We start from the raw sequence: 23,881 nt of genomic DNA, 5'->3' as shown, positions 1-23,881 counted from the left end.
TTGTATCATGTCTTTCACATACCAGGATAAACTATCAACCGTTATATCTTGTCGATTTTACTTCTCATGAAAATTACTCACCTCCAATTTAGGGGTTGCAATTTGTATCATGTATTGAATTTGGGTTATGTCAATATATATATATATAAAAAACTATATAAGTTAATTTTAACGACTCATTTAATTAAACGGGTCAAATTTCTCAATCTTAACCTTCTAATTTTATATTGAATTTCGTCTCAAATTCACATAAAAAATTATCATCCCTAAATATTATAAGTCAGTTCGGATTGTATCAAGTCTTGAGTATAAATTATATAAGTTAACTCTATCATAACTCATTTAAGTTATGTTAAAAACTGCCAACTTTACGCCCAAATCCAACCATACTCGGCAGATGTGCCATACCATAATGACCATAGTAAAGTTTCCTATAGAGGAAGCCAATAATGATCCTGGACCGTAAGAAACTTCCTGTTGAAGTGGAGATACCAACTATGGATCGGGAGGGAGGAGAAAAAAAGGGAATACCGGTCCATTGCCATCACAAATGGAGCCTAGGGCTCTCCAAAGATCCATCACAATCTCTTCCAAGAGGATTTAAATCAAACGAACAACTAAGTAGTCTTAACTAACAATGTTTCAAATTGACTATATATGAAGGACACTAGAATCTACAGATTTTTTCTGAGTATGATGATGAACATTTCAAGTGAAAAGTCGAATATGGTTTCTACCTAAACCTCACAGCTGAAAGTGAAAGATTGCCTTTAGACCCAAGGATCACATCTATGGTGAGTCATCAGTAGCTTGCACGTCGTCATCATCATGATATATGCCCTCAGCCATTTGCCAGACCTGAACAGTGTTGTCCTCACCCACACTTGCAATCACCCATGGCTGATACTTGTTCCACGAGAAATCTGATATCTTTGCTTTGTGACCCCCGTGAGAAAATAGAAGCTCCGGAGGACCATCTTCAGCATCTCCCTCTGACTGCTCATCTCCAATCCTGAAGGCATTACTTATCGATTAGATGAGAGGCATAACACATATTTTGTGCAGAAGTCACACCAACATATCAGAAAGTCTAAACATGGTATTATACTTTAAAATATAAGAGAAGTCCATAATTTCAATTTTTTTTGTAGAATTCCTGCCCAGAAAAGCTTTCCAAAATCTCAACAAAGTTTTGGTAGAATATGAGACCATCTCAACTTTGAAAGAATGTATTAAAATAGCAATAAAAATCTTATAATGAAATGTATAACCCCACTCGTAAATCTTCATAATGCATGGCTCCATGCTTGTAATCAATGATTCATAAACTGAAGTCTAAAGCATCAATCAGAAAAAAAATGAGATGCAACTGAATCCCATGACAGACCATTTGAGCGATTGACATTGGTGCATGCATGTTCAGTAAGAGTAACATCCCTAATCTTTCTTGCTGCAGATAAATATAACAGTGGTGGTGGTTGAATAGTAAGGTAGTCGACTATTTTGAATTTCCAAGTCAGTCCCTTTATGAGACATATTTGAAGTGGCAAGTGCCTGTGTTCTGTACTCGATCCACTTCACAGTATTCCAATTAGTCAGGAGACCTTGATGCTCTGTTTTGTTTATGGAAAAAGAAAGGGAGGACCAGATCCTTACAAGAAGTAAAAATCAACAACATTTCCAAGCTTTCCCCCCTTTCCCTTAATCTTCTTGGCAACCAAAAGTTGCATAAAGAAATATACAAAAGTAATATGAAGAAAATTAAGGGCACTAAATATAATTTTTGTACAAATAAAACAAAAGAGCAGCTAATTCTGATGCGAATACCTGTTAAGATCCCAAACCATCAACCTTCTATCATCAGCAGACGATGCCAACACCGTCTCATGGTTAGGATCCCATTCTACCTGGAATACTTCCTCTCTGTAAGAAGCAAATCAAGGGTACAAAAAAATGATGAGTTAACTTCAATATGATCATCACTATTACAACACACTAGATCAAGAGAAACTAGGAAATAACGCTTTTCACCCAGAACGTGCTGACTCTCACATAAATGGAACTACTGCTTCAAGAATCAGTTAGTAATTTAGTGGTTGAAGAGTGTGTCACAAACATGTAAAATAGTTTTAACCTTGTCAACAGATTCAAATTCAATATAAGATATGGACTAAATGTTCACCATAAGCCAAACATCACTTTACTTTCAAAGCCCATTAAACTCTTTTTACTCTGTATATCCAGATCTTGGGCAATTAGCAAGCATTCGAACACAGTAAAACATCACATCGCTGATTGTTTTGACCACAATAGTCATTCAACGACATCGCATGCATTGAAAAACTATTTGACAGAACCCTGTGAATTCCTTTGTAGGTTTAGTCTTGAATTGCAGACATAGATGAATGAGAACAAAGTTTATTCAAATTGCTGAAGGAATTGGTTGTGTGCACGTGAGAGAGAGAGAGAGAAGATTGGTGCTCTTTTTTTATTTTTTTTGGGGGGGTACAAGGCCAGATTCACATATAATTTGTTCATGATACTGAAATCTAAGATCAATCTATTAGGCAAAGGGCATACGTGTGACTGCTTAAAACATGCAATGGCACACTCAGCTTCCTTGTATCAAAGAGACCAATGGTGGTATCCGAAGATGCTGTAGCCAAGATCCATTCATTGTATGGATTGAAGGAAAGATAGTTCACCTGGGATCACACACAAAAAAACAAATCAATAAAATGCATACTTAAGTACATAAATAATATGAGAAACAGGAATGCACATAGAATCAAAGGGCAACAAAGATCACATCTCAAGATAACAAAACAACTAAAGGATTGAAGTCATCAGATAAAAATGTTATACATAAATTAAGGAGAAGGTTTCTTCAAGACCTGAAAACGAATTGCATCAATTAAGCAAAATAAAAGAAACGAATTGTTTATCAGTGAGAACAAAAAAAAATGAAATAAATTGAATAGAACACAATCAACATACTTAAGATAGTGGAAAATTTGATAGAGGTTGCACAGAAAAGCTAGAGTGGCACGCTAAAGAGGACATGGTAGGTAGGTGCAGATATTCAATAAACAACTTGGAGAGCCACTACTATCACACAAATGAATGGTTTGAAGATTAAGTCACCTCTTTCTCGTGGGCTTTGACAGAATGTTGGGGTTGGTTTGTGCGCAAGTCCCAAATTATCAATTGACAATCATCCCCCACAGATCCAAATAAATTTTCATTCTTTGAGTGCCAGGAGACATCTTCAACCACACTTTCATGAGCCTGTTATTTACATTTGCAAGACCCATAAACAAAGTATCGAATGCACCATGACTAAAACACCAACATCAACTACCAACATATAAAAATTGATTCAGAAAGTTACCTCATAAACATGCAACGCATCAAGCACCCTATCTTGAGCCACAGCAGACACATCCCACAAACATATTTTATGGTCATGTGAGCCACTTAAAAGGTATCCCTCCTTAAGGGGACTCCAAGACAACCCGTACCCTTCCATATCATGACCCCTTAGCCTCAAATCTGGATCACAATCACTCCCTTGTTGCCTCCCCGATTGTTTGGTGCAATCAAACACATAAACCTCAGACCCACTTGTCTTTGCACCCACAATTACCGGGTTCTGCGGCATACACCGTGCCCTATTCACTTCTCCATCAACGCGTATCTTCTGTGTTATCTCCACCTACAAGCATTCCAAAAAAAACAGAAACATATGTTGAGGTAGAAATTCCAACACTGATTTCGGACAAAATAATTTTTGAAATAAGAGCGGTGGGGATCTTCAAGTGCCGCTTTTGCCTATGAAAGCACCAAAGGTGCACATCACAACGTTGGGCTAGAAAATTTTCCAAATATTCAGAAATCAAACCACAAGACAATTCTTGATAACAACAATGTAAGTATCTTGTCTCTCATCTCTGCCAATTAAAACACTAAATAGATAAATCAAACACATTCTCCTAGATGTTTTAACAAACACTTGGTACCCACAAAAGAACTCATCAAAATACCAAACATCCACAGAACAATCCATGAAAATAATAAATACCACAACATCTTTCTCGAAAATGAGTTGGAGTACCAGAAACTGACCTTAGGGACTATAGGGTTTTCGGCGTTGCCATCTAAGCTGGCCTCCGACGCTTCTCTGGGGAGGAGAGCGTCAGCGACCATGAGGAAGTTGGGGGAGCCCTCGGCCGTGTGGGTCCCGAGGACGAGCCTGTGGACGGCGAGAGATGGGTCGGAGGCGTGGGGCAGTGGGGCCGGAAGCGGGGCCCAGTGGACGGTGAGAGACGGCCATTCGAGAGGGTGCGAGATGACCAGGTCGTAGAGGAACGGCGTGTTCTTCCTCCACACGGCGTAGTCCTCGTCCACCTGGCCATCGAGACCCGCCTCTTTCTGTTGTGGTTGTTGTTCCTCCGCCATGGTCTCTCTCTGTGTGTAGCTCTTTCTTTGTTTTCAGGGTTTCCCGCCTAGTAATTGGGCGTAGAGGGAATGACGGGGTGTGGTGTGGGGAAGAGTTTTATATGGTGCGTGGTTGTTTGGCGCCAAAATGCCAATGGTGGATTTTATTATTATTATTATTATTATTATTTTGTAATTATGGGTGGATTTTGGGTTGGGTTAGAAATGTTCTAAACTTTCACAAGCAAATTCACAGCTACATGAGGAAATCCTAAGGTGCGGTAAAAAAATGGGATTTCTTTCTATTTTTCTTTTAACGGTTTATATTTTATTTTACTCTTTTTTTTCTCATTCAAAATTTTAAATTAAATCTAGTACAACAATTTTTTTTTTTTCCCACACCTAAGCCATTTCCTAAATGATTGCCAAAGGTTATATCTGGTATAACTTTTCTTGATTTAATGATAGATTAGTGTCATCCATTTCAAGCAAAATATATATGATTTATTTTATGATTACTATTAGATTTTACGTATCTAATAGTGTATATATTGCCATGTCATTTAAAATTAAGGAGATAAAAATAGAGAAAGAGAGACACATAATATGTGGTTAGGCCATAGGCCTACATCTATGAATGAGAGCTATATACGTTAAGAGTGGAAAGGCGGTTACGGTTAGTAGTTATTGACTAAAACTACTAATCGTAACTACTTAGGCGGTTAGTAAAATCCGCTAACCGCCTAAGCACTTAACCATCCGGTAACCACTTTTTAAAAGAAATAAATAAATAAGTTAAAAAACTAAAACTAAAACCAAAGTTGTTTCATGTATTTTTATATATTTTATAAAAGCGACTTTTTCTAATCATCTTCAAAAGCGGTTAGCAGTTAGTAGTTAATGGGCGGTTAATAACCGCCCACCTTCTCACCCCTAATAGAGGTTATATCTTTTCTTGATTGATTTGATTATGCACAATGCTTTATCTATAGAGTTTTATAAGTGACATTAAAAAAATAAATAAATAATTAAATCCTTAAAATTAAGGTAAACAAATTACAAATAACTTTTATTTGTATCAGTAACATATATACCATCAAATACAACAAAACAAAATTTTAACTATAGAATGAATCTTCTTCATTTCACTTGAAATGAAGAGGATCCTATTATGTGCCATATATGCATATTATAAGTTTTTGTCAATCCATTTCATTTATTATACAATTTAAAATCCATTTTATTTAATAGATTGTTAATATATGAAAATAATAATAATTATTATTATTTTAAAGATGATGTGGATTTAAACATAGGATACTATTGATTAGAGGCAAAATTAGGCGTATGGGTGTTAAAAGATGATGTGGATTTTAAAATAGGATAATCTTGATTAGGGGCTTGATTAGGTGTATGGGTGGATTAACACAGGATAATTGGTGTATGGGTGGAGGGTAGTTCCCCCCTCCTCCAACATAGCTCTTGGTGTTCTGAATTTTTAATTTTTAATTTTTTTTTTAAAAAAAAAAGGATAAATTATTCTTTCGTATATAAATTTTTTACAAATTCACTCCCGTCCTCACATTCTTCTACAGATGGGGAATGGTCGCCACCCTTCATTTGGAGGCTTTTTCTTCTTTCTTTTTTTTTTTTTTTTTTCACAATGATATAATAAGAATGACGTGTCTATATATATATATATAAAACATTTGTGATATGACCAACTGTTGCTTGCTTGCACTCAACTCATTGAATTTTTTTTTCTTCATATTTTAGAAATAGAAAGTGTTATAAAAAATGGAGCTTACGTATGCATGCTAACATATATAATAAACGTTGACATTGGGAAATAGAGAGAGGTATACGTTGTCAGTTGTGACATTTGCATGTATCCAAAACCCATGCAAAAAAAAGTTATACCAAATGGATACCTATGACGATTTTCTTTCCTTTCCTTTTTTTTTTTTCTCCATTTATTTCTCCACTTTTACTTTGACTACAATTTGTTATTGCATACAATTAATAAAAAAAGGGTCGATTTTTAAATGTACAATGCATTACCAAATTCTTTTTTTTTATTCCTAGCTTGTTTTCCCGAGTCAATGTGAGACTATTGTTTAAAATATAATCAATGCCATGCAATGATATGGGTCTTTGTAATTTTTTTTTTTTTTTTTTAATACTCATAAAAATATTATTTGTTATATCATGGCTCCGAAGATTTTTTTCTAGATGAGTAGATGATTTAGTTATATACCTTACAACTCTTTGTATCTATGTAGGTTTATACCCTACACAAAAACTTATAGTTCCACCCTTGTATGCGCCTTTCCGTTATGTGCTACAAAAATCATCCTTTTTTGTATGCGCCTTTCCGAGTGTTAGGACTACTTGGCTCTAATATGTATTTTGCTTCCATATATCTAGTTAACCAAGTTTAATCTTAAATCACAACTTATCCCAAGTCATTTAATTGAAAATACTTTAACACTATCCTTCATATGTAAGCTCAAACTTTTTATTTAATGAGTAAGGAACAACACGTGATATATTTAATTAAAATGAAAAGTGAATGACGGAGATAGAGTTCAAACTCAGGACTTATACTCTAATACCATGTTAAATCATATTTATCTAAAAAACTTAAGCTGATATAAATGAGTAAATTTAATTATTTAATCAATACTTTAACGATTGTGTTACGTTGTATGAGAAAACAATAAAATTATTCACTTGCTTTGTTAATTAGAAAACATGACATAATTGACACCTACCATCCATGTTTTGGACAGCTTCCTTTGAAGTGTTCAAACATTAATCTATGAAAACCTAAATTGATTAAGAAAGAAGTTGAGAAGTAGTTGATGACAACTTTGACATGGAGTTTCCAGTCACTGTTAAGAATTAGATTAGGTGACAGTTATAGAATAACATGCAAACGATCTCTATCAATTCACATACCAGGAAACTTTCTTTAACTGTCATAATTTAATTAATTAAATGGACTATTTTGCTATTAATTTAATGTTTGAGATAAATGATAGATAGACTACAAAAAAAATGTTTATCTTAAAGCTATATTTTATATTTAAATTATATATTTTGTGTGTTGGGGATAGACCTTGAGACCACATAGACAATTACCATAAAATATAACTGCATCTCCAATAAAAATAAAGAAGTTAGTTGAAAGATCTGGTAAATTGTATTTGAGTAATACTATTAATTTTTTACACTCACTTATAACATTCATTTCATATCGGTTAATGTGACGTGTTTTAAGTGATTTTATATGTTATCAATTTTTTTTTTTAAAGTCGCTTATAACTTCCAACATTAACTTATGTAAAATGAATATAATAAATGAGTGTGAAAAGTAGCATTACTTATTATATTTTACAAACTTTATTAGTGTTGACACAATATTTTGGGTAGTTAGGTTGGCAGCAAAGCTACTCTTGCAAAATAAGAGAGATCGTTGGAAGGACGAGAATCCGACGTTAAACAGTTGTCACCAATAAAGTTGTGGACCATTTAAGAACTTTTTTTTTGTTCATTTAAGAACAATTATTATCACCACCATGACGTTACCAACCTATCCAATATAAGAATTTTCTCTACTTCAAGTGAAATTGAGAAGAATGGTTTTATGGTCAATTTTTTATTTTATTATATCTAAGAATGTACATAATATCACGTTATTTTATCATATCTAAAAGTGTATATAATGTTACGTAATTTAATTGCATCCTAACAATTTAATTACTCTTTTCCCGCCATGTTAAATGAGATAGAAAGAATCCTAATCCCCATCCAAAACCGCAAGGATTGTTTGGTAGACAACAATGCGTCCAAAAACGAAATAACTATTCCTCTTTTATTTTTAAGAATAATTATTCATTAGGAATGACTATTCCACATTTTGAGAAATACTTGTTCCTCCCCCAAAAAGAGACCTAGAGGAATAGTTATTCACATGAATAAAAAAAAGCTTTATTTTCGTCTATTTATTTATTTATTTTATTTTTATAAGGAAAAGGAAAAGGAAAAGAAACTAATTATATTTTTTTTGTTAGCCAGAAAAATTAAAATAATAGCTTTTTGGTAAATATTTTTTAGAGCTAGGGACCTAGGGTATTTTAGAAAATTTGAACAAAATATATTCCAATATTCCAATTAAAGAATTTGGTCATTGGAATGATCATTCCATAAACCTCAGGCTTATGTTTAGGTGTTAAGTCACAAGTTAATTACCTTAGAGCTTAAGCCAAATAAAAATAATGAATTTAATAATTTAAAATTAATATTTGAACACTTTCTCTCTTACACAAAAATAAGAGATAATTAAGAAAATAATATTCAAATTCATTACATTTGATATAATATCATAAAAAATATATCACTAATGACCATCAAAACTTAAAAGTAATATAATAAATTTAATTATTTAATTAATATTATAACATCATAAACAAAGCACAAAGAGAATGAATACGAATACAAATACATTTCTATAATTATGAAATAAACTTCAAGCTTATATTACTCATAAATAGATAACAGCATTTTTTCTTTTCTTTTTTAAACTGCTAATATTTGGTACATAATTATAACCAATTGACAAAAAGCTTAATTTACAGACAAGATATTGAATCTACACCATAATATCAGAATTACATAATTGAAGAATTTCAGAGAATAAGAAATCTACGGTGCTAAGAAGTCCACGTCATAAGTTTTTTGTCAAGCATTAATTTGTAGCATCATCACATGATGGAACAAGCGGAGGGGTTCTCATCACTGAAAGCTGTGGTGTACCGCACCTCAGTGGAGCTCGCACGTGTCAGATACGACATCTGCGGGTCCTGCACGTTTCGCACGTACCCAGCTGGGGCCTTCCTGTCGTAGACCCCAGGCGCGTAGGGGTGATCAACGACGTCGTATGGCAAGTAGGGCCAGATCTCGGCCCTCTTGTTCGTCCGATGTTGCAAGCGGGACACCACCCTGGCGGGGTCCACATATCCAACGACCGTCACCTTGTGCGCCTTGCGTTCCACGGTCACCTGCTTCACACCCATCATTCCCTCCAGCGCCCTCCTCACCTTCCGCTCGCATCCTTCGCAGTCCATCTTCACCTTGATCTCCACCGTCTAATCACACCAACCATTTCAAATCAATCGAATTAGTCCCATACGTGGCAAATAATACAACGTAGTTTAACTCACCTGAGCTTTTTTTTTCTTTCTTTTTGAAATAAATATTTTCCAGGGTGCAAAATAAAAAGGTTGCGTAGGAGACAAGGAGATGATTTAGAGGAGAAGGGTAGTTAAGTTACCTGCAATTGCTTGCGTTGCTTGAGCCTGGAGCGGGCGCCAGAAGAGGCTCCAGTGCAATCAAAGAGGTCGGTGATATGATCCAGAGCACCCATTAATATTATCACGTTTGTTTACAAGAAATGGTGTGTGGGAGATGGAGTTATATAAAGAAGGAAGCAAAAATATCTAAAAGCCTAAGCTGCGACTTGCGAGGCCGCAATGATAGTACGTTGGACAATCTGACTCTGGGGTCCTCCACTTTTATAAGCAAATCTCGTGGAGTGGAGGCTGTCTGTCTGTCTGTCTATCCTATGGTCCACTTGCAATCCGCTGGGACGTCGGCACATCTGGATCGTCCTGCTTCTTGGTTCTCTGTTTATGGGTCTTCGCCACGTGTCCCTCTAGTGTGAACTTGGTTTGGACTTTGGACACATTTTCTACCGTAGATCACTTATACTGTCCTGTGTCAGATTTCTTTTGGAAACAATCTGAGTGTTTCGGAGTACTTCTATAATATCATGTTACCGTCACTCTATTGTCATTTAAAAATTGAATGATGATTTAAAAACATGTTATCGTCACTTTTTTTGTCATTTAAAATAAAATTTAATGGTAATTTTAAAAATTATATTATTTTTAAAAGATATAATATTATTATAAAAAAATATTTTTTTTAAATTTTTTTTAAAAATGCTAAATAAAAGAAAAATAAAAAATAGATAGGATTGCTTCATACATTTTATTTTATTTTTTAAATAAAAAAATAAGACAAAAAATTGAACTTATATTAGGCAAAAAAGTTAAGTTTGTATCATGTCTCTAATAAATCTTTCAAGTTTATTTTCGGCTTTGCGTTAGTAACTGTTCTTAACGGCCCTTTAAAAGAGGCCCAAGTTATTTTTGGCCCATTATTATTTTTTCTTGGGGTGGACAAATACCCGTCCAACCCGCAAAACCCGCCCCGTCCATTTTCCTTAACAAAAAGGCGGATCCGGGTTGATTTTTCAATTACCCGTACAGGTCGGGTCTGATTGTGGGGTGAGTAGTGTGTTTTTAAAAATCCCGGATACCCGCCTCCGTACCGAGTCGGGTCGTAGTAAGGGTCACGGGTCGGTACGGATACCCGCCCCGTCTCTCACGCCTCCATCTCCCTCAGTTCTCTCACGCCTCCTTCTCACGTCTCCCTCAGTTGTCTCACGCGGCGCCTCCCTCTCCCTCAGCCTCACTCTACGCCGCTCCAACTCAGCCGTGCGTAGCGTCCACCGGAGCTCCGATCACAGATTCACAAGGTTTGTTTCTCTCTCTTTCTCTCTCTCTCACTAACATAATACCCGAACCCTAGAAAACCCACCTACTGTTTCTTCTCTCAAACCCATGAAGACGGTCATAGGTGAGGTCCGCTTGTCGAAGCCAATCTCGCTCAAGAAGGCCACCTCGACTCTCTCCACATTCGTCTCCACCGAGAACGGCGCGTCTCCGGCCGTATGCGCCTACCTCCGACGCGCCCTTGCCTCTTTCAAGGACTTGAGGCAGCACGAGAAGGAGCTCGGAGGTACACGGTCCGAGCAGAGGCACTACCGGCCCAAATCGGAGACCCTCAGCGATGTGAGTCAAGCACGGAGTCACAAACAAATAAGAGATTGGCTGGAGAGTAATATTACCGGCGGAAACGGGATAGAAAGGGACGAGAAACCTACCCGGATCGTCGTTTCGGGTCAGGAAATGGGTCAAGGGGTTGGAGACGAGGGTAAGAGAGAGAAGCATTGGAAGAATAAGCAGAAGGGCGAGTTTGGTAAATTTGGGGAGAGTAGAGGCACTGAAATTAAAGTGAAAATCAAGCCTGAAGAGAATCCGGGAGGAAGCAATGAGGGTAATGTGGGAATGGAGAGCGAGACAAAGAAGCACAAAATGAAGAAGATCTTCGCCGAAGAGATTATTAAAGAAGAAAGTAAAGAAATAGGTTTAGCCGACTCGTATTCGGTGGAACCAAAGAGCTATAAAAGGAAGAAGGAGGAGAAGAAGGAGATAAACGAAGGTGGTGATTTTAAGAATAATGGGATTGCAGCCGAGAGCGATTATAGGGGTAGAATGGGAATTGTAGAAGTAAAGGAGGAGGAGAGCAAGAAGAGGAAGAATAAGGAGGTTGAGGAGATAGCAGAGGATATTTCGGAGGAGCAGAGGGATAAGAACAAGAAGAAGAGGAGGAAAACTGAGTGAGATAGATTGAGTATGGTTAGCAATTTTGCTGGTGTTGTATTTGGAAACTGGTGAAGATTTTTTTTTCAAAGCAATCCATTGGCTCAGCTTGGCTATAAGGATAACTTTTTGGTGTAACCGGTAATTTTTATTTTGATGTAATATTGAGGGATTATTTTTCTTAGTAGCTATTGATTGCAATGAGATTTAGTTGATGGTTAATGTTATATCTGCTGTAAGTGTTACCGTGGATTGTTTTTCGCGAATTGGACGACAAAGTAACAATGTTTGTGTCAAGTGCAATTAGATGATTGCTAATGAGTTGAGCATGTATATATTGATTTTAATGACCTTAGTGAAGTTGATTGATTTATGCAATTCATTTAATGCCAATGTGATGAACACCAAAATATTTTCAAGTGCATTTTGTGTTATGATAGCTTCCATTAACATTTAGGCACCTTGGAGATTGTTTTCCACATGTCATTGCTTTTTGGATGCTGATGGAAGTGATGACTGCATATAGCTGTTTTACTATCTTTATAATGCAAACTAGTTTGGATAATGGTGTGATTGAGATGTTTTAGTTGTAATGGTCTCTGACATGTAGTAACAAACTTATTTGAGTTCTGGAATTATGGGTACTTATTTTCTATCTCCATGTATGTTCAAATGATCATATCAATCACAGTGTTCATTGTAAAACCCTCAAAGCACACATCTGCGCCGCACCCAAGATTATCAGATTATGTGAAGCCAAATGCTTCAGATGTCGGAATGATAGCCGATGATCTCCAACGTTGTATGATTTTGGGGAGTGAACTATTAAATGCAATGGATGTACTGTCTGTTTGGAAAGCTTGTTGCTGAATTTGTGAACTCTGTGACTTTTGGTTCACAAAAACTGTGTGGAAAGGAAAATGATTACAAATTATTTACATTAACCATTTTCATTCCTCTTTCTTTCCAACAGCCAAATGTAGGTATATACTTTTCCTGCAATCTTTTGTTCCTCAGTAAATAAAGCATCTTCATTAAAAAAATAGTAAAGGAGATATATGAGTCCTGTTTATCCTCTTTAAGCAAAGTCATTGTGCCTATAGGAAGATCGTGTGCTCTAATCTATGAGTAATGCTACACATAATAGATAAGCATTATTATACACAACTGAAGAATGCTTTATCTATGGTATTAGGAGAAACTGTAATCAGAGAGTTAAAATGCTTTATCTATGGTATTAGGAGAAACTGTAATCAGAGAATTAAAGTGCTTTATCTATTCACTACAAACAAAGACAGGTGAAGAGCCTTTTTGGCAGATTGGACAATGGTGGAGAGTGTGAGAGATTATTACTCTGTAGCAGGTTGACAACTAGTGGGGTTCAATTTTGGAGGTTTTGTGATTTTCCACATGGGAGAACAAAAAGTCCAAGGACTGAAAGGCCATGTTGCAATAGAAGATTGGATTTTTTTTTTTTTAATAAATATATTTCTGCAGCTCTGACTCATTTTTGTTCCTTAGTTTTCTGTTTATGAAAACAAGATGAATTTGCCAAGTTGATTGAGTGGCTATTCAGGGAGGCTTGCTTGCTCTCTGACTCACACAAGCAGGGAGGCTTGCATGCTTGGAAGATCATATGGAGTGAAAGGTATTCTTCTAGTCTAAGATTGTCTATGTATGTTTTATATCCTTTACAATAAGTCTTCTTGAATGATTTCATCTTGCTGAAACATCTGTAATTTACATCATTGCTAGCATAGTCATGAGAGGTGGACACTTTTCAATTCTACTCCAAATGCATGGCTGTCTATAAGGTTTCCATAGGTGGAATGATGTCCCACTGTCCCAGGATGTGACATATTGGTATATGTTATTCTAAAACAGAAGCCTTTGCTTTTTCCCCATTGAGTCAGGGGCCTGAATTTTATATGCTTCCTTATCATTCTTATTTGGCCGAATAGCATGGTCGCCACCTTCATTATGGTGTGTGACAAAGTGTAGCTTGCACTCCACTCATTGTTATTTTCATGTTTTTAAAACAGACAAGTGTTATAAAATGGAGCTTTACCTCTGCATGCTATGATGCTAAACATCACACCTATGACTATTTGCATTTTTTTTCTTCATTAATTTTTCCACTTTTAATTTTACTATAATTTATTCTTGCATAAAATCAAGAAATTATTAGATCGCTAATCATTCGGCGCATTTTCAATTTTTTATTTTTTATTTTTATTTAGCGTTGTATCAACTGTACATGATATTTTGTTAGGGTTACCCAACTCTTATATGCACCTTGTTTCTATCTAGTTAGATAAGCTTAATCTTACCCATTAAAAAGCAAAAGTAGTCAATTTGGCTGTGTTAGGCTCTCCGAGAAAACAAGGAAATTATCCACTTGCTGTGTTTTGTTGATTAGAAGAACATGACATAATTGACACCTACCAATAATACCATGATACCATCGTTGTTTTGGACGGCATCCTTTTCAAGTGTTCAAACTTGAAACTGTGAAAAGCCTAAATTGATTAAGAAAGAAGTTGAGAAGTTGATGACAACTTTGACATGGGTTTTCCGTTGTTGTCAAGAATTAGATTAAGGTGATAATCATAGAATAACATGCAAAAGGTCTCTATCCAATTCACATACCAGGAAGTTTCCTTAATTATCACAGTTTAATTAATTAAATGGACCATTATGTTTTGAATTTCATGTTTGAGATAAATGATGAATAGACTAAAAATAAAATGTTGGTCTTAAAATTATATTTTCTATTTAGATTATATATTTTAGAGAAATGATGATAGAATTTATTCTATTTTTAACTATCTCCATAGTGAACAGATGAATCTACCATTGATTTTGTCTGGAGTCTACATGAGTCTACAAATCTAATGGTTGATATATTAAAGAGGAGTTTACTAGCAAACTTTATTGGCAAACAAATAAGGTTGGAAGTAGCACTAAATTACATGATTAAGCAACCTGTCATTTGTCATTTGTCATTCACATGGTAAACAAAAAACAAAAAGTTGTGGGCCTATTTAGAAGAAAACAAAAAGTTGTGGGCCTTAGTTCATATTCAAGCATATTGCTCTTTCCTCCTCAATAAAGTTGTGGACCATTTTGGAACAATTATTATCGCCACCAGCCCACCACCACGTTACCAAGTACCGACTCATCCAAGATAACAATAGATTTTTTTTCATCTTTTCTATTTTTGATTGAAATTGAGATAAATTATTTTATAATTAATATTTTATTTTATTACATTTAATAATGTACATAATATCACGTTATTTTATTACATCTAACCGTAAAATCGAGAATCCTATTCCCCATTCGAGACCATAAGGGTCATTTGGTAGATAATAAGTCCAAAATTGAAATAACTATGCATAACAATCAATATTTTATTTTATTACATTGAATTATGTACAAAATGTCATATAATTTTATTACATTTAACCGTGAAATGACTACTCTCTATTTCAAATACTCTCATTCGAAAACATAAGGATGGTTTGGACCAAAATGAGAAGACAAATCATACAGGATTATATTTTCATAATTGGACCATGGGAATCCACATAATTGAAGACAATTATTTCTAAGAAATCACCATTCCAATGTAGCCCATAATGAGAAGACAATCATACAGGGTTATATTTTCATAATTGGACCATGGGAATCCGCATAATTATGTAACAAGGCTCATGTTTAGGAGTAACATTAACTATTAACTTAGAGCTTAAGCGAATAATAAATAATGAATTTAATCGATCATTTGGCTAATATGCAAACACATGATAATTTATTTTATTTTATTTTATTAATATTCTAAAATCAGAAATCAGGCACGAAAAAGAATGAAATCGAATACATTCAAAGCTTATATATATTACTCATAAATAAATAGAAAACAGTAGTTTTTCTTTTTTAAATTGTTAATATTTTGGTACATAATTTTTAACCAATTGACAAAATCTTGGATCTAGACGAATAGTTTCATCAAAATATACAATGAAAATTACATAATTGAAGATTTAATTCTTTGATTCTAAGATCTAATGACCAAGTCATAGTCCCCAACCAAACAAAAAAAAAACCAAAATTAATTTGCATCACAGAGAATTAAGAAATCTACGGTCCTAATAACTCCACCAACCACATAAGTACTACTAGTATTTTTTGTTCAGCATTTTATATATAGCATCACATGATGGCACAAGCTGCGGGGTTCTCATCACTGAAAGCTGTGGTGTACCGCACCTCAGTGGAGCTCGCACGTGTCAGATACGACATCTGCGGATCCTGCACGTTCCGCACGTACCCAGCTGGCGCCTTCCTGTCGTAGACCCCAGGAGCGTAGGGGTGATCAACGACGTCGTATGGCACGTAGGGCCAGATCTCCGCCCTCTTACCCGTCCGATGCGCCACGCGGGACACCACCTTGCCCGGGTCCACATATCCAATGACCGTCACCTTGTGCGACTTGCGGTCCACGTCCACCTGCTTCACACCCTTCATTCCCTCCACCGCCTTCTTCACCTTCCGCTCGCATCCTTCGCAGTCCATCTTCACCTTGATCTCCACCGTCTGATCACACCACCCCATTTCAAATTCAAACAAAATTAGTCCCACACGTGGCAAACAATTACTGGCTCTATTAAAGCGTACAGATAATAATGCCCGACCAAAAGCTTATATTCTATATCTAACATGTGGGCCCCACCCGTAAAGAGGGGTGTATATTCCAGAAGCTAACGTAGGACAAAATAATAATAATAATACGACGCAGTTTAATCCCCGTCCACTGGATTTGGAAATGGACTTTTCCGGCATGGAAAACTAACGGCTAAAGTCCATATTTATATTACAAGATCGATAGAATTCTCTCGATTTCATTCAACACGGAGATATAAAATAGATCCAATGAAATAGTTGAAGAAAGAAATGAAAGATGTACCTGCAATTGCTTGCGTTTCTTGAGCCTGGAGCTGCCGGAGGAGCAATCGAAGATGTTGGAGAGATGATCCAGAGCGCCCATTATCGCGTTTCTTTACCCAAAATGTTGTGTGTGGGGGGAGGGGAATGGAAAATGTTGTGTGGGGGGAAATGGAGTTATAATAGAGGGAGCAAAAATATCTGCGAGTGGGACTAATGATATGATAGTCTGGCGGAGTATCTTACTCTGGGGTCCTCCACTTTTATAAGCACAGCTCATAGAGGCTAGCTATGGTCCACTCGAAATCTGGGACGTTGGTGCTCGTATATAATATAATAAAAATGAATCTGGATCGTCGGTTACTTGGTTCTTCGTGTTGGGTCTTCGACACGTGTCGTGGATAACACGGTGGGCTAGACAATCGATGAATTTGGACGGGGAGGATTCCCACTCCCTGTAGACCATGCACTGACTATGCACCGACCCGGTGGACCCCACGCTGTTTTGGCGGGAGTTGGGGAGATTTCCGCTCACGCGCTTTTGTGCTTTAACTTTTTGGTGGATTTGATGGCGGTGTGTGGGGCCGGACTTTCAAAACCGGCCCCGCAGGATGGGTACGAGTACCTGAGTGGTGGGTCCACTTTGAATATTACGGGGCTTTTTCGATATAAGGAGATAAGAGCGTTGCGTGTGGGACAATGACAACATGTTGGTTGTCACCAACTGCCAAGTGTCCTTCAACCATAATTACCGTTTTTATAAATAATCTTTTTTTTATTATTATTATTATTGATTAATTTTCGTTTTCTTTTTAATTAGCCATTAAATTTGTAATGAAGCTTATAGATTAAATTAATGATGGATTTGAAAAATAAATAAATAGAAAATCTATATAATTCTTGGGTACTTGTACGTAATCCTCTTATCTCATGTACATATGAGGATTTTTTTATTATAATTTTTGTACAAATTAAGATAATAGTCTATGTGATATTTATTAGCTATAAGTTATAGCTTGACTTTATTTTCTGAAAAATTAACCTTTTCATTGTTGAGAAAATGATAATCATCAAGTAGAATATAACACGTCATCAGTTATGATAAGGAAATGAGGAAGTGACGATAATAGAATGGACCCAAAAGCATTGTGAGGAGATTTTTTGAGACCATAATTATTGGTGGCTTACTTGTTTCAACCACAAAAGTTATATCCTTGTGATTTTGATAAAATTTGTTAAAAGTAATTTTCCGAATGGCTCGACCGGGGATGAAGCGCTTGCAAAATAAAGAGAAAAAGTTATTGAAAATTGTTAGCGTCAAAAGGTTGACGAAGCCTCCTATGCTTAAGTCAGTTTGAAAAATCAAAAATTGAATTGAAAGTGTACGTAAAGAAAAATATCTGGATTAGGTGAGAAGACCTCCTTATCTATATGCATTGTTGTGCTTATAAAATATTGGGTAAAGTCCACATACCCCCCTCAAACTACCACCCAATTGACAATGTCCCCCCCCAAACTTTTAATTGTGACAATGTCCCCTCCAAACTACCAAAACATTGTCAATGTCCTCCCCAAGACTAGCAATAAGACAAAAATGCTCCTATAGATTTCTCAATAAGACAAAAATACCCCTACAAATTCAAAAAAAAAAAATTGATTTTTTTTAAAAACGAAAAATTTTAATTTAAAAATAATAGTTTTTAAAAAAACAAATTTTTTTCAACAAAAAATTTTAATTTTTTTTTAAAACGGAAATTTTTATTAAAAAAAAAAACTATTTTTTTTATTTAAGTTTTTAAAAACAAAAAAAAAAATTCATTTTATTAAACGAAAATTTTATTTTTTTAAACGTAAATTTTTATTTAAATAAAATTATAAACAAAAAAAATACAAAAAAAAAAATCGAAATTTTTTAAATTTTTTTCTTATAAAATTGATTTAAAAAAATATATATATATATTGGCCAACGTTTGGATTTTTTTTTTTGTTAGTTTTTTTAGGTTATTTTTTTATTTTTTTTTATTTTACTAAGGGTAATTTCGTCATTGGGGGGAACATTGACAATTTTTGGTAGTTTGAGGGGCACAATGTCACAATTGAAAGTTTGGGGGGGACATTGTCAATTGAGTGGTAGTTTAAGGGGGTTAAGTGGACTTTTCCCTAAAATATTCTCCCGAGAATATCGAAGGTCATTTGGTATAAGCAGATGGTTATTGGATGATGTGGCAAGAAAGGAATCGAGTTTGTATAAGTGTACTCGAGTCCTGAAATCAAGTTAGTCATTGGGTTAGATTGATGGATTTCTCCGCGGCCCATTAGTCTTAATGTTCTCTCCGAATCTCTCGTAGGTAGGCTTTGAGCCCTACGGCATATTAGCCTGTCAAAAATTAAAAAATAAATATTTGAGGTACTACAATTTTTACAATAAATCATTTACGAAACGGAGGTAACCGTTTATATTTAATTAATATTGTGTGACATGTATGAGAAAGATGTAGGCTACAAGATGAATTCCTTGAGGAACATGTATGGATTATGCAGCTGGGCCAGGGCCTCATTCAAGTCTTGTCTTTGTACCCTAGTTCTTCTTATCCAAGTCATGAATATGGGCTTGGCTCTAGCCCACTCAACCCAAATGATTTATGAGTTTTTCAGTGATTAGCAGTTGGGATGGTAATTTGTGTTCGCTTGTCAGATTTGAATCGTGCTGAAGCATTACCATAAAATTATATAAGTCAATAATAACTTAACTAATTTAATTAAATAATTCAGACTCTTCAATCCTGATCTACGAAACAAAACATTTCTGTTTGGTATGATGTTAGGCTCTGTATGCACTGAAATAAGATAATAACAAGTAGTTCCATTTCCATGTTAAGACAAAACTAAAGCTCTTTGTGTTTTAATTTTGGCTCTACATGCAAAGATGCACCCAAGCTGACGATCACATCTAAAACAATCTTTCTTTGAAGTTTGCCTTTGTATCTATATGCCGTTCTCCATGTTGTTTCATATTATATACAAACAAATTAAATATATTATTCAGTTGGATATATATAACATGTTCATAAGAGATTTGTTTATACTTTTGATGATGGCCAAGCCTAGGTTTCCCTTTTGGAAGTTTCAAAAAATACACTTCTTAACTATACAAAAATCAAGTTTTGCTTACTTTTTGGTGATTGGAATTTGCATCCACTTGGACATTCTAGTTTTATATTAAGAAAAATGCGTGGGATATTACAGTTCTTACTACAATTTTCTTGTAAATTCTCGTGACAGATTCTTAAATTCTTAATGACAAAAATATTAAGCAATAAAATTGATGTCAGTAAATTATCACATCAATTTATAAAAAAAATTGTAATAAAAACTATAATATCCTACTAAGAGATGCAACTAGGCAAGAAATGAATTTATTGAAAACATTATCTTATGAACATATTTGCTGACACCATAGTAGAAAGATAAAAAAGTTGGCTTGCCCTGATTTTTCGCCCTTTATTCTATTCAACGACAGAACATGATAAGGGCCAAATCTTAATACTATTTCTGTCGTTTTCACTTCAACGGCTATGAACATCAATCAATGCTGCCACATGGAGGTGCATAACGCAATGTAAGCACAACGGTGAATTAAATTTGTAGGTGTCGTTTTGTCAATCGGTTACATTTTTCAAATAGCCTCATGTAGCCATGTAGGCAATAAACAAAGTAGGCAATAAACAAAGATCTAAACAACTACTAGGTTCATAGATTGTTTCGCATATTCTTATTCAACACTTAATTGTATATATATATATATATGAAAAATTATAGTTTATTCCTCCTAAAGTTGACAGCGTTTTTCAATTCGAACATGAAAAGTTTCAATTTTTGAGCCCCACAAAGTTTCAATTTTTTTCAATTCAACCAATATTATCCCAAAATTTCCATATTGCCCCTTTTTTTTTTTTTTTTTTATGAAAAAAAAAACACACAAATTTGGGGGTGCAAAAAGTCCAAATGGGCAAAAGAGCCACCCTGAATTTTTTTTTTTATTAAATTTTTTATAAAAAATAAAATAAAAATTATGGGCAATATAAAAAGTTTTGGATACAATTGGTCAAATTGCAAAAATTTGAAACTTTGGAGGATGGATTACAAAAATTGAAACTTTAATGTTCGAATTGAAAAACGTTTTCAACTTTGGGAGAATAAACTGTAATTTTTCCATATATATAATTCTAATAGCACGTTTTAAAACTGCTAAACCAAATAACTACTTAATAGAGTAGGTTTTTAGATTGTTCGGCATGTTCTTATCAAGCACTTAATTGTATTTTGATTTTGATTTTTCAAACAACACGATTTGAAACTGCATGTTAAACCGAACAACTACTTAAATAGAGTAAGTTCATAGATTGTTTGGCACGTTCTTATCAAACACTTATTGTATTTTGAATTTTTTTTTTTTTTTTTCTTCTTTCAAACAACATGTTTTGAAACTCCTAAACGGGCCAACTGCTTAAATAGAGTAGGTTCATAGATTGTTTGCCATCTTCTTACTAAACACTTAATTGTATTTTGATTTTTCTTTTTCTAACATCAAGTTTTGCAACTGTAAAACCAAACAATTACTTAAACAGAGTAAGTTCATAGATTATTTGGCATGTTCTTATCAAACGCTTAATTGTATTTTGATTTTTTTTTTCTCAAACAGCATATTTTGAAATTGTTAAACCAAACAACTACTTAAATAGAGTAAGTTCATAGATTGTTTCACATGTTCTAATCAAACGCTTAATTGTATTTTGATTTTTCTTTTCTAACATCACATTTTGCAATTGTAAAACCAAACAATTACTTAAACAAAGTAAGTTCATAGATTATTTGGTATATTCTTATCAAACACTTAATTGTATTTTGATTTTTTTTTTTTTTTCCAAACAGCACATTTTGAAACTGTTAAACCAAACAACTACTTAAATAGAGTAAGTTTATAGATTGTTTTGCATGTTGTAATCAAACACTTAATTGTATTTTGATTTTTGTTTTTCAAACAGCACGTTTTGAAATTTTTAAACCAAACAACTACTTAAATAGAGTAGGTTCATAGATTGTTCGGCATGTTCTTATCAAACGCTTAATTGTATTTTGATTTTTATTTTCAAATAACAAGTTTTGAAACTACTAAATCAAACAACTACTCGAACAAAGTAGGTTCATAGATTGTTTGGCATGTTCTTGAACAGTATGGGACATGGGAAAGAGCATCAACACAATTCACCCAAAAACAGAGGAAAAAGAAAAAGTAGGTGTACGAGTTTCAGAGCACACAAAGGCATGGGCAACCTAGTTTTTACACAGTGAAAGGCTTCTCATGCGTGAGGGCATGTGGATTGCTGCATGTATTATTGTTATTATTATGCAGAAGAGATATAATTGCAAAAAGAAAGAAAAAAAAAAAAAGTCTCTGAAATGAAGATCCATGTACAATTTGTCAGAGATATTATGCTGGTAATCAGTTAAGAGAAGAAGTCAAATTATACACAAAAGGGTATAATTCAATGTTTTCTACAGAGAAAGAGAGAGAGGGGCCAATGAGTCATCCACATCCAGGCACAGTACAGAGACCCAGAAGAAGAAAAAACAAACAAGATGTAGTCAAAGTTGCACGAGAAGCACTCGATCGAAAGCACTTTTTCTTTTTTCTTTTTCATCTTTTTTCTTTTGTGGTGACGAGCGAGAACACAGAGAGAGAGAGAGGGAGAAAAAACAGGGGAGGGGAGCAGCATGCATGGGATATGGGGCTCAGTCCAAAGACAATTCACATGACTTGTGTGTGTCGGTCTCCAATGTGGAAATTAATATGAAATCACATTAACCGAATCGACCTCCTTTATGAGAGAGAAAGAGAGAGAGATTGGCGACATGGAAGAAAATGGGTGCCCTCTTTTTATTTATTTATTTACCTTTTACTTCTTGTCCCCATGAGGGGGCCAACTTTGCTCAGTTTTACACCCTAAATAAAGAAAATTATGAACAAATCTTCCAAGAGGTTTTCTTTTCCTTTGAGAATATTTTAAGCTTATATATGTATAGGGTGATCGATTAAAATGGACAAATAATTTTTCTTTCTTTCTTTTTGATGTGTTTTGTCTCTTCAACAAGGTAGAAATTAGAAAATGGCGCACCAAGATTCTTTTTTATTAGGTTGGTTGAATAACATAGAAATTCAGTCAAATAGAGGGGGCTCTGCAACCCTCCCTCGTAAATGATTTAAATTTTTATATTATTCAAACAGCCTAACAATACAAAATACTCAATGACATTTATCCCTTAAACTAATAGGGTTTAGGGTGGCGGAATTGCGATTTCATATATAAAAATGATGTGATTTTAAACTAAATTGTAGAAAACAGATGGTTTGAAATTGTGTTTTCAAAAAACAGACAAGGTGATACTTTTTTGAAAACACACAATTTTAAAAGTTAAACTTTGATTTTAAATGTCAAACTGCGATTTTACTAAACGTTTAACTGTGTTTTTAAAAATCACGTATTCAAACAAATCACCATTTTAAAACTGCAAACCTAAACGGAGGGAATAAGGGAAAAAATCGTGTTGATCGATGTTCATTAATTGAGAATCATTTGAAGCGATCATGCTTTAACATGATTACTTGACACAATCCAATGCAAAGAGATGCATGGATGAGTCCCAAACTTGTATATATTATGGTTGTGTTTATCTTTTTAATTATGAGATAAAGCTTGCCCTACTCACTCACGACAGATTCCTATTATGCATGGCGTAAATTAAGCTGCCACATGCATTGAATTTTAGAAGCAAAATAATTAATAAATATTATCTTTTGTACATAATGTGAAAGAATCTTTCCTTGTTCCATACAAATGCTTTCTTTTGTCTCCAAATATTATTATTCTAAAAAGCTATCATCACTTCTCTTGAACACCATTACAATAACAATAATAATAATAATA

The 23,881-nt window shown here is 34.5% G+C and overlaps 4 protein-coding genes across 4 annotated transcripts; 1 reads left to right on the top strand and 3 right to left on the bottom strand.

The window, feature by feature from the left end:
• Window positions 1–515: 515 nt before the first annotated feature.
• On the bottom strand, window positions 516–4,562 carry LOC132183720 (WD-40 repeat-containing protein MSI3-like). The gene is made up of 6 exons (XM_059597119.1): window positions 4,126–4,562; window positions 3,392–3,715; window positions 3,145–3,288; window positions 2,581–2,705; window positions 1,828–1,923; window positions 516–1,012 (listed from the first exon to the last, which is right to left on the bottom strand). Exons 1-6 carry the CDS (start codon window positions 4,456–4,458, stop codon window positions 790–792), a joined length of 1,245 nt encoding a protein of 414 aa, XP_059453102.1. The 5' UTR covers window positions 4,459–4,562; the 3' UTR covers window positions 516–789.
• A 4,363-nt stretch (window positions 4,563–8,925) lies between these two features.
• Window positions 8,926–9,968, bottom strand: LOC132189524 (heavy metal-associated isoprenylated plant protein 26-like). Its single transcript, XM_059604269.1, has 2 exons — window positions 9,773–9,968; window positions 8,926–9,587 (listed from the first exon to the last, which is right to left on the bottom strand). The coding sequence occupies exons 1-2, from the start codon at window positions 9,863–9,865 to the stop codon at window positions 9,204–9,206; spliced, it is 477 nt and encodes a 158-aa protein (XP_059460252.1). The 5' UTR covers window positions 9,866–9,968; the 3' UTR covers window positions 8,926–9,203.
• An 881-nt stretch (window positions 9,969–10,849) lies between these two features.
• LOC132163598 (uncharacterized) lies at window positions 10,850–12,175 on the top strand. Its single transcript, XM_059573949.1, has one exon. It carries the CDS (start codon window positions 11,127–11,129, stop codon window positions 11,967–11,969), a length of 843 nt encoding a protein of 280 aa, XP_059429932.1. The 5' UTR covers window positions 10,850–11,126; the 3' UTR covers window positions 11,970–12,175.
• Window positions 12,176–15,936: 3,761 nt separating this feature from the next.
• LOC132189514 (heavy metal-associated isoprenylated plant protein 26-like) lies at window positions 15,937–17,098 on the bottom strand. The gene is made up of 2 exons (XM_059604259.1): window positions 16,918–17,098; window positions 15,937–16,547 (listed from the first exon to the last, which is right to left on the bottom strand). The coding sequence occupies exons 1-2, from the start codon at window positions 16,996–16,998 to the stop codon at window positions 16,164–16,166; spliced, it is 465 nt and encodes a 154-aa protein (XP_059460242.1). The 5' UTR covers window positions 16,999–17,098; the 3' UTR covers window positions 15,937–16,163.
• Window positions 17,099–23,881: the final 6,783 nt, after the last annotated feature.

Source organism: Corylus avellana, chromosome ca1 (assembly GCF_901000735.1).
Source record: "Corylus avellana chromosome ca1, CavTom2PMs-1.0".
Classification (NCBI taxonomy): domain Eukaryota; kingdom Viridiplantae; phylum Streptophyta; class Magnoliopsida; order Fagales; family Betulaceae; genus Corylus; species Corylus avellana.
Note: the sequence above shows the minus strand (reverse complement) of the source record. Positions and strands in the feature narration are given on the sequence as shown.